This window comes from Rhinoderma darwinii, chromosome 1, assembly GCF_050947455.1.
Source record: "Rhinoderma darwinii isolate aRhiDar2 chromosome 1, aRhiDar2.hap1, whole genome shotgun sequence".
NCBI classification, from domain to species: Eukaryota; Metazoa; Chordata; class Amphibia; order Anura; family Rhinodermatidae; genus Rhinoderma; species Rhinoderma darwinii.
The window spans coordinates 363,897,362-363,910,321 of NC_134687.1; the positions used below are offsets into that span (position 1 = coordinate 363,897,362).

The window sequence follows — 12,960 nt, forward strand, 5'->3', positions numbered from 1 at the left end:
CTTAATTATGCGGCAATGCAGAGAGACAAACTGCCTGTTGTGTTTTATTTAGTGTTCTCAGCGTTGCCGCTGCGATACACAATTCGGCGGCAATACAGAGACAGCAGCGTACGCTGTGTTTAGGCAAACAGACAGCCTGCCTGTTAGCAGTGAAAACTACTGGTTCGTGCAGTTGTAAGGATTGCTGGCTGTTTCAGAGTATTGGCTGTGAGTGCCGCGACGTCATGGGCACTCAGCAACACACTGGTCTCAAGTGTCGCCACTACGTCCGTTCCCTCCAGCTGTCTGGAGCGGACTTGAATTCGGCAGGATTAGTTAATTATTATTCATGGCTCCAATCTTGCCCTGTGTAATCTGTAATCTTTCCCTACTGTCAGGGTCGGTATGTCCCGACGTACGTTTCACTGAACTGAGTCAGCTTCTTCCGGGGGCGGGAGCATTTTGTTTCTGGTGCTTGTTATAGGCCAGAATTTGACTGACATTAATTATGGCCAATCAGCATAGGGGTGACTTGTTACACTGTTTCCTTTGTTAACAAAGCTATGATGTATGTCTTTGTTACAAGTGGCAACCTATCACCACTACATACAAAAGTATCTTCAGCAATTTTAGATGGATTGGTTGGATTCTTAACCATTTATTGGTTTATTTGAGCACACAAGGCGAATTAGACAAATTTTTCATTAAGTTGATATCTATTCTTCTCCTTTATATTGATGATTTGGTCAGGAAGTTATATGGAATTGTCAAATAAATTATAATATTTCTTATTTTTAGTTATTTTGTTATATACTATATTTTTATATTTTTTTGTGTTTTGTGAAATTTTGTTGTTTTTATATTTCTCATTAATTCTTTTTGTGTTGTTTTAATGATTTTTATATTTATTATTATTTTTATTTTTTTTATTTTTTTATTTTATATATTTAATACATTCCATATAATTAACCCTTTATGTTAAATACAGTATTCAGATTACCAGTTGTGATAATTCTACACAGAAAACATATATTCACATATTATGTGGTTCATACACTGTTAAGAAATTTAAAATGGAATTAAACATCATTGCTGTAAGCTATAATTCCATATAGTTTAATATAGAGTATTTACGTATCTATATAGATATCATTGCCACATACGTGCCAATCCCGTGATTATTATATTCTTAATATTCTTGAGGTTTGGACCTCTACAATATTTTTTAATCATTTACGTATAGGTAGCCATATTGTGAATATTCCTTAAAATCGTGGCACATTGTTGTGCACGACCGTGATTGTTCTCCATATTGTTTTACCTTTTTCTCAAGTTTTTTAGTGGACATCTTATGATGTTAACTAGACTTGTAACATGTTTTAGCACATCATGTGGCATTATTTATGTACACAAATTGGAAACATGGTAGGAAAAATGATTGTGAATTTATCACATCCTTAGAGGAAGCAGCCAAAATTAAAGGATTCGTTTAATCCATTTGGGCTCACAGAGTTCATTTTAAAGATCCACTTGCTCTCCTCTTTCAGCAATATGGAATCCACATCCCCACCTCCGATTCCTGTGGTGAGGTGGCAAATGGCCCAACCTGATAGTTCTTTGAGGTTGAGATTATGACAGTATTTGAAATGTCTAGCGACTGGTGTAGGTTGAAACAGTTTATTTAGTTTTTTAGTCTCCATTTCCAATTTGTCATAATTTCTTATACTTCCAATATGTTCTCTAATTCTAGTTAGATTCTGTACCTATACCATACAGGGTGGTTCTATCTAATGTTTTAATTGCAACCACTACCACTATAGCCCAACAATGTAAAATACCTGATATCCATCGGCGTAACTACCGCCGTAGCAGCCGTACAGCCCCCCCTGTAGAGAACGCCATACAGCCCCCCCTGTAGAGAACGCCATACAGCCCCCACCTGTAGAAAACGCCATACAGCCCCCCCTGTAGAGAACACCATACAGCCCCCCCTGTAGGTAACGCCATACAGCCCCCCCTGTAGAGAACGCCATACAGCCCCCACCTGTAGAAAACGCCGTACAGCCCCCCCTGTAGAGAACGCCATACAGCCCCCCCTGTAGAGAACGCCATACAGCCCCCACCTGTAGAAAATGCCATACAGCCCCCTGTAGAGAACACCATACATCCCCCCCTGTAGGTAACGCCATACAGCCCCCCCTGTAGGGAACGCCATACAGCGTCCCCCCTCCCAAAAAAATCCGACCTACAGTGTGTCCTACTAAAAGACATGTATTTTAGGGGACACATGTGTGATCGCTGGCAGATATCTACAAAGGGGACTGTATGGCGTTATCTACAGGGGGGCTGTAAAAAAGGCACTATCTACAAGGGGGGGGGGGGGTTATGTGACACCCAGGGGAGGGGGGGTCCCAGTCAAAAGTTTGCTATGGGGCCCAGTCTTTCCTAGTTACGCCTCTGCTGATATCCCATCTTTACCCGAGATTATCAGGAAAGTGAACACTAACCATAGATACGAATATATGTTTGAAAACACCCAGCACAAATGGTATACATTTATTCATGCCTGGGAGTGTTGGAAAAATTCAATATTGGCAGCTCCTCCCCATTAGCAACTTCGATCTTTTACCTTTTGAATTCATTTATTAGAGCACCTACCCTTCTCCCCCTTCTTATACAGGCTTAAAGAGGCTCTGTCACCAGATTTTGCAACCCCTATCTGCTATTGCAGCAGATAGGCGCTGCAATGTAGATTACAGTAACGTTTTTATTTTTTAAAAACGAGCATTTTTGGCCAAGTTATGACCATTTTTGTAATTATGCAAATGAGGCTTGCAAAAGTCCAAGTGGGTGTGTTTAAAAGTAAAAGTCCAAGTGGGTGTGTATTATGTGCGTACATCGGGGCGTTTTTAATACTTTTACTAGCTGGGCGCTGTGAAGAGAAGTAACATCCTCTTCTCTTCAGAACGCCCAGCTTGTGACAGTGCAGATCTGTGACGTCACTCACAGGTCCTGCATCGTGACGGCCACATCGGCAGCAGAGGCTACAGTTGATTCTGCAGCAGCATCAGCGTTTGCAGGTAAGATCGACTTACCTGCAAACGCTGATGCTGCTGCAGAATCAACTGTAGCCTCTGGTGCCGATGTGGCCGCCACGATGCAGGACCTGTGAGTGACGTCACAGATCTGCACTGCCAGAAGCTGGGCGTTCTGAAGAGAAGAGGATGTTACTTCTCTTCACAGCGCCCAGCTAGTAAAAGTATTAAAAACGCCCCGATGTACGCACATAATACACACCCACTTGGACTTTTACTTTTAAACACACCCACTTGGACTTTTGCAAGCCTCATTTGCATAACTACAAAAATGGTCATAACTTGGCCAAAAATGCTCGTTTTTTTTAAATAAAAACGTTACTGTAATCTACATTGCAGCGCCTATCTGCTGCAATAGCAGATAGGGGTTGCAAAATCTGGTGACAGAGCCTCTTTAAGGTTAATATTCTTTCCTTCTATGATTTCTTCAATGTGGTTTTCATAACTGTATAATAATCTAGGGACACTTTGTTTTTGCCTCAGCTTGGCACCTTAAACTCTTCTATTTGTGTTCGTTCTATCTTTCTTTATTGGATTACATATAAATTATATATTGTATGTACTTCCTGCATTCTTTCTGTAAGATGATATATTTTTTTATTGACTAATGTATTGGATGTTTTCTATTAATGCAATCCCTTATTAGGAAACAAAATAGAAACTTATAGAAATTAAATAGGTCGTTAGTGTTGGCACCCGGACGCTCATTGCGGTGACATCATCGCCATACGACCATGACATTTTCTTTCAATTTATTTTCTTGTTGTTCCTTTATGTATTGTGTATGAAGGAGGAAAGAAAGAAAGAAACTTTGACAGTTATACACGGTTTCACATCTGTACCACCACGGGTACTCACCTGCAGTAGTACACATGGCGGCACAGATGTGAAACTATATGTGTTAAATAGAAAACGCTAAACAAGAAATATTATTTAATTTAATTTTCTTTAAATATGTGAGAATTATCTTGGCACTATGTATAGATAGTGTAATATATATTCTTTGAAAAAGGAAAGTATCATATTTCAAGCATTGATAATGCTCTTTAGCTTTGTTTTTAGTAAATAAATATACTCTCAGAAAGTACCTGAATGTTTCAGCGAAGCTTCTGTCTCCTCATTTAGTTCTTTGTTCCAGAACACACAATTGTAGCGCTGATTCATATCTATGCCTTTGATTGTGCTTGTTATTTTATACAATCCATTTGGAGTCTGAGTGTGGGAAGTATTTACGGGCAAACTTAGATTAACTTCATTTTTTTTCCAATATACCTCTGCCTTAGGAAAACCTAATGACTCACACATCAAAGATATTTCATTGTCTTCTGATATATGAGAAGAAGTCTCAATGTTTCTGTAAGATGCTGTAATGAAAATAATTTACAAAAAATCACGATCAATCAATATAAATGCACATTATGTACAAAAGAATGTGGTTGAGTGTAACGGAATATAAATCATGTAGCTTCACACAACTGTGTTGTAATTGATAAAGTATCCCTTAGGCTCTGTTTGCAACCCAATTAAAAGGTACTGTTTTGTTAAATTTTACCATTAAAACTAGATACACAAGGACACCTTCAAAGTGTCAATTGCCTCATTAAATCTACCACAATTAATAATGATGTAAAGTTTAAAGTGTAACAATAGTATAACTAAAGTCAGGCTTAACATTGATTTGATTTTTTTACTTTGCACAACACAGTGGTTTAATGCCACATAATGTATCTGACTGTATTTTTGCCACATAATGTATCTTGACTGTATTTTTGGGATCTAATAACTTAGTAATATCAACCAATCAGCGAGTCAAGCTTGACTTTTATAGCATCATTAGTTTACTCATCAATATGTTGCAGTGCCATCGATTGAAAATGGGGATGCCTGGATAAGTCAAAGCAGGGGCGTAGCTAGGGGGGGGGGGCAGGCTGGGCATGTGCCTCGGGCGCAACTACAAGGGAAGGAAGGGGGGCGCCAACCAGGGGAGTGGAGGCATGTGACCTTCGGGCCGGTACCCCCATAGACATTTAGTGCCATGGGCAGCGCATAGGACAGGAGCGGGAGCTGTGTAAATATAATGCACAATGTTCTCCTGCACAGGCAGAGCGTGTCTGCTCCGGGCGGCTGCATTATATGTCACATATGACGTCATATAATGCAGCCAGCTATACACTCTGCCTGTGAGGAGAACACCATTGAAGTGTTCAGCCCCAGGTAGCAGACAGGCATGGAGGAAGAGAGGGCGGGGGAGGAGCAGTTTTACACACAGCTCTCCTCCTGCCTGCAACATGTGACCCCTCATAACATGAAGATCGCTCCACGGAGCTCCGGACTGATAAGTACAGCTGTGTGTGTGTGTGTGTGTGTGTGTGTGTGTATACAGTGTGTGTGTATATATACAGTGTGTGTATATATAGTGTGTGTGTGTGTGTGTGTGTGTGTGTGTGTGTATACAGTGTGTGTGTGTGTATATATACAGTGTGTGTGTATATACAGTGTGTATGTGTGTGTGTGTGTGTGTGTATATATACAGTGTGTGTGTGTGTGTATACAGTGTGTATGTGTATACAGTGTGTGTATACAGTGTGTGTGTGTGTGTGTGTATGTGTTCGTGTGTGTGTGTGAGTGTGTGTGTGTGTGTGTGTGTGTGTGTATATATACAGTGTGTGTGTATATACTGTGTGTGTGTGTGTGTGTGTGTGTGTGTGTGTGTGTGTGTGTGTGTGTGTGTGTGTGTGTGTGTGTTTATAAATCGTTTTTGGTTTTTGTGTGGGCGGGGGGATTTGACTGTGAATATTATGGGTGGGGTTAAGGGAGATCTGTATAAATTGTTTAAGTGGGGAGGAAGGATTTGACTGTATGGCCTCAAGCACACTTCCGTCGGCCGTTGTACTGCCGCTAATGACGGTTTAGTGAATCACGGACCTCACACGGATGGCTTCCGTGTGCAGTCCATTGTTTCACGGACCAAATCAATGCAAAGGCCGAGACTGTTCCATCAAAAACGGACAGGAGTAGGACCTGCCCTATTTTTGAGGGAACTGTGGCACGGTTCCGTTAAAACAACGGAAGTGTGCATGGACCCATTGAAATGAATGTGTCAGGGTGCTAACAGTTCAAACAACGGATAGCACCTTGATGAAAAAAACTCAAGTGGGCACGAGGCCTAAGGCCTCAAGTACACATCCGTTGCCATTTATACGGCTGCATGTCACGGATCCGCAAAACAAGGACCGCACATAGAACTATACTGCTTGTAAATTTACAAATGGCTACATTCAAATAAAAGTGCAAAAAAAAGTTACACCTCATTGATTGGTTGAGAAAGCAAACATGGTGAGTGGGAAGGAATATGTCGGGAAAGAGTTTGGGGGGGTGGGCGCCAAGCTGAATCTTTGCCCCGGGTGCAGGAGAACCTAGCTACGCCTCTGAGTCAAAGTCTGGGAAAAATTGCATTACTGTACAATCAACCTAACAGACAACAAACCTTGGACATTAAGCGTTATCTCCTTGTAATCAGATCCACCAAGTTGTAAAACACATAAATATGTTCCTGCATCAGTGGGATTCACTTCTCCAATTTGCAAAATGGCCAACCCATTTTTCAGCTCTTGGATTAATAAACTTGCTCTTCCATTATATGTCTTCTCCTGGCTTAAAACAGATTCTCTCCCATTGGTAAACATTGTTACTTGTCTAGCTTCATCGTGCTGTGGTGGAAAATGTTGCCAGGACACTGTAAGTTTATTTAGGTCATCTTCTTTTGGAACTGGAAAATTACATATCATTTGTACTGTGTCCCCATATCTTGCAGTATAAGTCAAATTTGGAGCTTTCACTACAAAAAATGCTAAATCGGTAAAAAAATAAAATATAATTAATCTTACACTATATACTAGTCCACAATTAATGACATTGTTATTGAAAAAAGTCACAAAGCATGTCAGAAACCACAAAGAGAAAAACAGGCCTAAAAACAAATAGTTGTGCAATATAAGGGGTTTTCCATGGAATCAAATTTATGACATGTCCATTAGTCATGTACACGCAAAGCTTTTTTTTATAAAGCCCCTTAATTTCAATAGAAAATGATTGTTCATCTACATCCACATCTCCATTGGAAATGATGTACCAAAGACACTTGTTCTTAATACCAGTGGGCATCACACGTTTATGGCATGTCTGACTTTCATAATAGGATTTCCATGAAAAACCCTTTTAACTTCAGTCAGCCTACATTCTTTCATTTTTGGAAGTGCCCCTATGTAAATAATCCATTCAAGCATGTCTGATATTTTCACAATCTACCAAAAGCCCATGTTGTGGCAAAGGCAAGTCATAAAGAGGAAGAACAGGTCGTGGAAGTGGTTATATTGAAGAACTGACTACATGTACTAAACCACGTTGCCATTGTAATTAGTGGGAGTTACAGAAATCTAAGAAAGCACTCATTAAGCACAAGGACAATAAATGTTTTCTTTGGGCAAAGTGGTCGTACACAACTATAGATATTCTTGTATAGTCTGTCTGTTTACAAAATGTTTGAGGATAAATAACTGTAACTTTGACCATTTTGTACAAAAGATATTTAGCTACAGAACAAATAATGTAGAACTGTAATGTCAGGGGTAAACATACCATTGGTGCAACCTGTGCAGCTGCAGGAGCCCAGTACAGTCCTGTCCAAAAGTTTTGAGACTGACACAAATTTTGGTTTTCACAAAGTTTGCTGCTTCAGTTTTTATATTGAGAATTTGCATTAACTCTAGATTGTTATGAAGAGTGATCAGATGAATTGCAATTATTTACAAAGTCATTCCATGCCATAAAAATTAACTTAATCATAAAAAAGCCCATTTCCACTGAATTTCAGCCCTGCTACAAAATGATCTGCTAACATCATTTCAGTGATCTTCTCGTTGGCTCAGGAGAAAGTGTTAACAAGGACAAGGCAGCTGATATCACTCTGTCATGCTGATTGAATTATAAGAGCAGACTGGTTGGTTTAAAACGGGGATGGTGCTTGAAATCATTGTCTTCTTCTGTTAACCATGGTTACCTCCAAGGAAACACGTGCAGTCATCATTGCTCTGTATCAAAAGGGCTTTACAGGCAAGGTCATTGCTTCTTGTAAGATTGCCCTAAATCAACCATTTATCGCATCATCAAGAACTTCAAGGAGAGAGGTTCAATTCCTGTGAAGAAGACTTCAGGGTGCCCAAGAAAGTCCTGCAAGTGCCAGGACTGTCTCCTAAAGAGGATTCAGCTACGGCATCGGTTCAACAGCAGTGCAGAGCTTGCTCAGGAAAGACAGCAGGCAGGTGTCAGTGCATCTGCATGCAAAGTGAAGCGAAGGCTTTTGGTGTCAAGAAGGGCAACAAAGAAGCTACTTCACTCCAAGAAAAACATCAAGGACAGACGGACATTCTGCAGGAAGTACAGGGATTGGACTGCAGAGAACTGCGGTAAAGTTATTTAGTTATGAAGTCCCCTTCCGACTGTTTGGAACATCTGGAAGAATGATTGTCCGGAGACGAAAAGGTGTGTGCTACCATGAGTCCTGTGTTATGCCAACAGTAAACCATCCTGAGACCATTCATGTGTGGGGTTGCTTTTCATCCAAGGGAGTGGGCTCACAATTAATTCCAGTGGAATTAATTCCAGTGTACTCACAATTTTGCCTAAGAACACATCCATGAATAATAAATTGGATCTAAACATCCTCCAAGAGTAACTTCTCTCAACGATCAAGGAGCAATTTGGTAATGAACAATGCTTTTTCCAGCATGATAAAGCACCATGTCACAAGACAAAAGTGATAACTAAGTGGCTCGGTGAACAAAACATTGACATTTTAGGTCCATGGCCAGGAAACTCCCCAGATCTCAATCCCGTTGAGAACCTGTTGTCAATCCTCAAAAAGCGGGTGGACAATCAAAAACTCAGAAATTGTGATAAACTCCAAGCACTGATCAGGCAAGAATGGGTTAACATCAGTCAGGATTTGGTCCAGAAGCTGATATCCAGCATGCCAGGGGGAATTGCAGGAGTATTGAAAAAGAAGGGTCAACACTAAAAATGATGAGTCTTTGCATAAACTTGATGTATTTCTCAATAAAAGTTTAAAAACATATGAAATGCTTATAATTTTAACTCAGTAAACCATAGAAACATCTCTACAAGATCTAAAAACACTGAAGCAGCAAGCTTTGTGAAAACCCAAATTTCTGTCAGTCTCAAAACTTTTGGCCAGGACTGTAGGTAAGGGGGCTCACTATCACCTTAACCCCTTCAGGACTGAGCCTGTTTTGGCCTTGTGGACACAGCCGATTTTTTCAAATCTGATGTGTCAATTTAGGTGGTAATAACTTGGGAATGCTTTTACCTATCTAAGTGATTCTGAGATTGTTTTCTCGTGACATATTGTACTTTATTTTAGTGGAAAAATGTGATCAATAAATTCAGTATTTGTTTGTGAAAAACACCAAACTTTAGAGAAAATTTGCAAAAAATAGCATTTTTCTAAATTTAAATGTATCTGCTTATAAAACAGATAGCAATACCACACAAAATAGTTACTAGTTAACATTTACCATATGTCTACTTTATGTTGGCATCGTTTTTTTGAACATCCTTTTTTTTTTGTAGGACATTATAAGGCTTAGAACTTTAGCAGCAATTTCTCACATTTTCAAGATATTTCCAAAAGCTATTTTTATATTTTTAAGTTCAGTTCTGAAGTGGCTTTGAGAGCCTTATATATTAGAAACCCATAAGTCACCCAATTTTAAAAACTGTACCCCTCAAAGTTTTCAAAACAGCATTTAGACAGTTTCTTAACCCTTTAGGTGTTTCACAGGAATTAAAGCAATGTAGAGGGGAAATTTACAAATTTCTTTATTTTGTCAGAAAATTTATTTTAATCCATTTTTTTTTCTGTAACACAAAGGGTTTTACCAGAGAAACGCAACTTAATATTTATTGCCCAGATACTGCAGTTTTTAGAAATATCCCACATGTGGCCCTAGTGTGCTAATGGACTGAAGCACCGGCCTCAGAAGCACCTAGAGGATTTTGGGGCCTCCTTTTTATTAGAATATATTTTGGGCACCATGTTGGGTCTTGTGGGCCCAAAATAGTGGAAACACCCCAAAAATACACCATTTGGCAAACTACACACCTCAAGAAATTCATCAAGTTATATAATGAGCATTTTTAACCCCACAGGTTTTTTTCTGAATTTAGTGGAATTAGTCCGTAAAAATGAAAATCTAAATTTTTTCCAACAAAACGTAGAAATGATTAATTTTTACAAGGAATATAGAAGAAAAAGCTCCCCGAGATTTGTAAAGCAATTTCTCCTGATTACGGCAATACCCCATATGTGGTAATAACCTGCTGTTTGGACACACGGCAGGGCTCAGAGGGAAGGAGCGCTATTTGGCTTTTGGAGCCCATGTTTGCTGGATTGGTTTTCGGGTGTCATGTCGCATTTGCCCCTGAGAACCAAAACAGTGGACACCCCGCAGAAATGACCCCATTTGGGAAACTACAGCCCTAAAAATAATTTATCTAGGGGTATAGTGAGCATTTTGATCCCATAGGTTTTTGCTGAATTAAGTGTTATTAGGCCGTGAAAACTTCTATTGTTTTTTATTCTTTTTTGTTACAGCATTCACCGTGCATTATAAAGTACATATTTAATTTATTCTGTAGGTCGATGCGATTACGACGATACCATATGTATATAGGTTTTTTATGTTTTACGGTGTTTGCACGATAAAATAACAGTTTTAAAAAAGTGATTTCATTTTTGTGTCGCCATATTCTAAGAGCCACAACTTTCTTACTTTTCTATCAAGAAAGCTGTGTGAGAGCTTGTTTTTTGCGGAACAAACTGTAGTTTTTATTGGCACCATTTTTGGGTACATGTGACTTTTTGATCCCTATTTATGAAATTTTTTGGGAGCTGAAGTGACTAAAAATAGCGATTCCGGTTTCTGTTTTTATTTTTTTATGGCGATCACCGTGTGGGATAAATTACATTATATTTTTATAGTTCAGGCAGTTTTGGACTTGGCGATGCCAATTATGCATAGTTTATTATTTTTTTTTGTAATAAGAAAAGACTTTATAAGAGAAAAAGGGCGATTTTTAATTTTATTACTTTGAAATTTAACTTTTGTACATTTTTTTGTAACTTTTTTAACGTTTTGTTTTTTTAGTCCCACTAGGGACTTGAAGATCCAATTGTTGGATCATTGTTATAGTGCCTTGCAATACTTATGTATTGCTGGGTATTATACCTGTCAGTTTCACACTGACAGGGGGCATATTAGGTCCTGCCTCTGGCAGGACCTAATCGCCTTCCATAGATGGCAGACCGGAAGCCTGCCGACGCATTTAAGGGGTTAATCGGCGGGGATCACGGCTGTGATCCGACCCAATGTTTTCCCCCAGTACTAAGGCTGCTAGTAGCAGCCTGTACTGGGAGATGCCAGGCTGCGGGAACCACCTGTGTGCTCTGTTAGGAGCACACGTAGATTAACGGGCTGCAGGCACAAGGACCAGCGCTGCAGCCCGTTAATCTACGTGGGGTGGTCGGGAAGGGGTTAAAGCAGATTTCTTCTGTCTATTAGATTGCATGGCATTGCCTAAGCTAATACATTTTTTGGCTAACAATTACTTATGGATTGTTAGATATAAGGGGATTATCGATTATGAGATATTAGAGAGCAAATGGCCTATATACTTTTTTTTTTTAACATAGGCCCTCAGCTGTCTGTGTCCGCCACTGTGTAATGTAATGGAACAATGAGGATAAATATGTAAAAGTCACTTACCAATAATTGTGTGAAAATCCAAAAATATAAAAAAGGAAAGCTTGATGCACAACATGCTTTGGCTGGACCAATACACCTTAGTAGACACAAAAAGCTCCAATCTGTTGATATAGGAAAAAAAAGTCTAATGCTGGGTTACACACACAGATTTCTGACCAATCAGACCAATTTTAGTATTTGTAAATATTTGTTAACATGCTCACTACACCCCTAGCTGAATACCTTGAGGGGTGTATTTTTGCAAAATTGAGTCACTTCTGGGGGGTTTCCATTGTTTTGTTCCCACAGGGGCTTTGCAAATGCGACATAGCACCCAGAAACCAATCCAGCAAAATCTACATTCCAAAAGCCAAATGCCGCTCCTTCCCTTCTGAGCCCTACTATGTGCCCAAACAGCAGTTTATGACCACATATGGGGTATTGCTGTACTCTGGAGAAATTGCTTTACAAATGTTGGGGTTCTTTTTTTCCTTTATTTGTTGAGAAAATTAAAAACTTTAAGCCAAAGCTACATCTTATTGAAGAAAAGGGATTGTTTTATTTTCACTACCCAATTCTAATGAATTCTATGAAACACTTGTGTGGTCAAAATGCTCACTACACCACTAGATCATTTCCTCAATGGTTGTAGTTTCCAAAATGGGGTCACTTGTGCGGGGTTTCCACTGTTTTGTCCCCTCAGGGGCTTTGCAAATGCGACATGGCCTCCGCAAACCATTCCTGCTGAATTTGAGCACCAAAAGCCAAATGGCGCTCTTTCCCTTCTAAGCCCTGCCGTGTGTCCAAACAGCCGTTTATGACCACATGTGGGGTATTGTTTTACTCGGGAGAAATTGCTTTACAAATGTTGCATTGCTTTTTCCCCTTTAGTCCTTGTGGAAATGAGAAAAAATTAGCTAAACCAACATTTTCTTTGAAAAATTTAGATTTTAATTTTCACGGCCTACTTCCAATAATTTCTGCAATAAACCTGTGGGGCCAAAATGCTCACTATACCTCTAGATAATTTCCTTGAGAGATGTAGATTCCCAAATAATGTCACT

At 39.5% G+C, this 12,960-nt stretch overlaps 1 protein-coding gene across 1 annotated transcript in view; it reads right to left on the reverse strand.

Annotated features, from left to right (window-relative positions):
* LOC142652040 (programmed cell death 1 ligand 2-like) overlaps nt 1-12,009 on the reverse strand; it is a 123,920-nt gene extending 111,911 nt beyond the window's left edge. The window contains exons 1-3 of the mRNA XM_075827416.1: nt 11,918-12,009; nt 6,562-6,924; nt 4,163-4,438 (exon numbers count right to left, since the gene is read on the reverse strand). Coding sequence (XP_075683531.1) covers nt 4,163-4,438; nt 6,562-6,924; nt 11,918-11,972 — 694 coding nt within the window. The 5' untranslated portion in view covers nt 11,973-12,009. The remainder of the gene's footprint in view (nt 1-4,162; nt 4,439-6,561; nt 6,925-11,917) is intronic.
* Between the last annotated feature and the right edge of the window lie 951 nt (nt 12,010-12,960).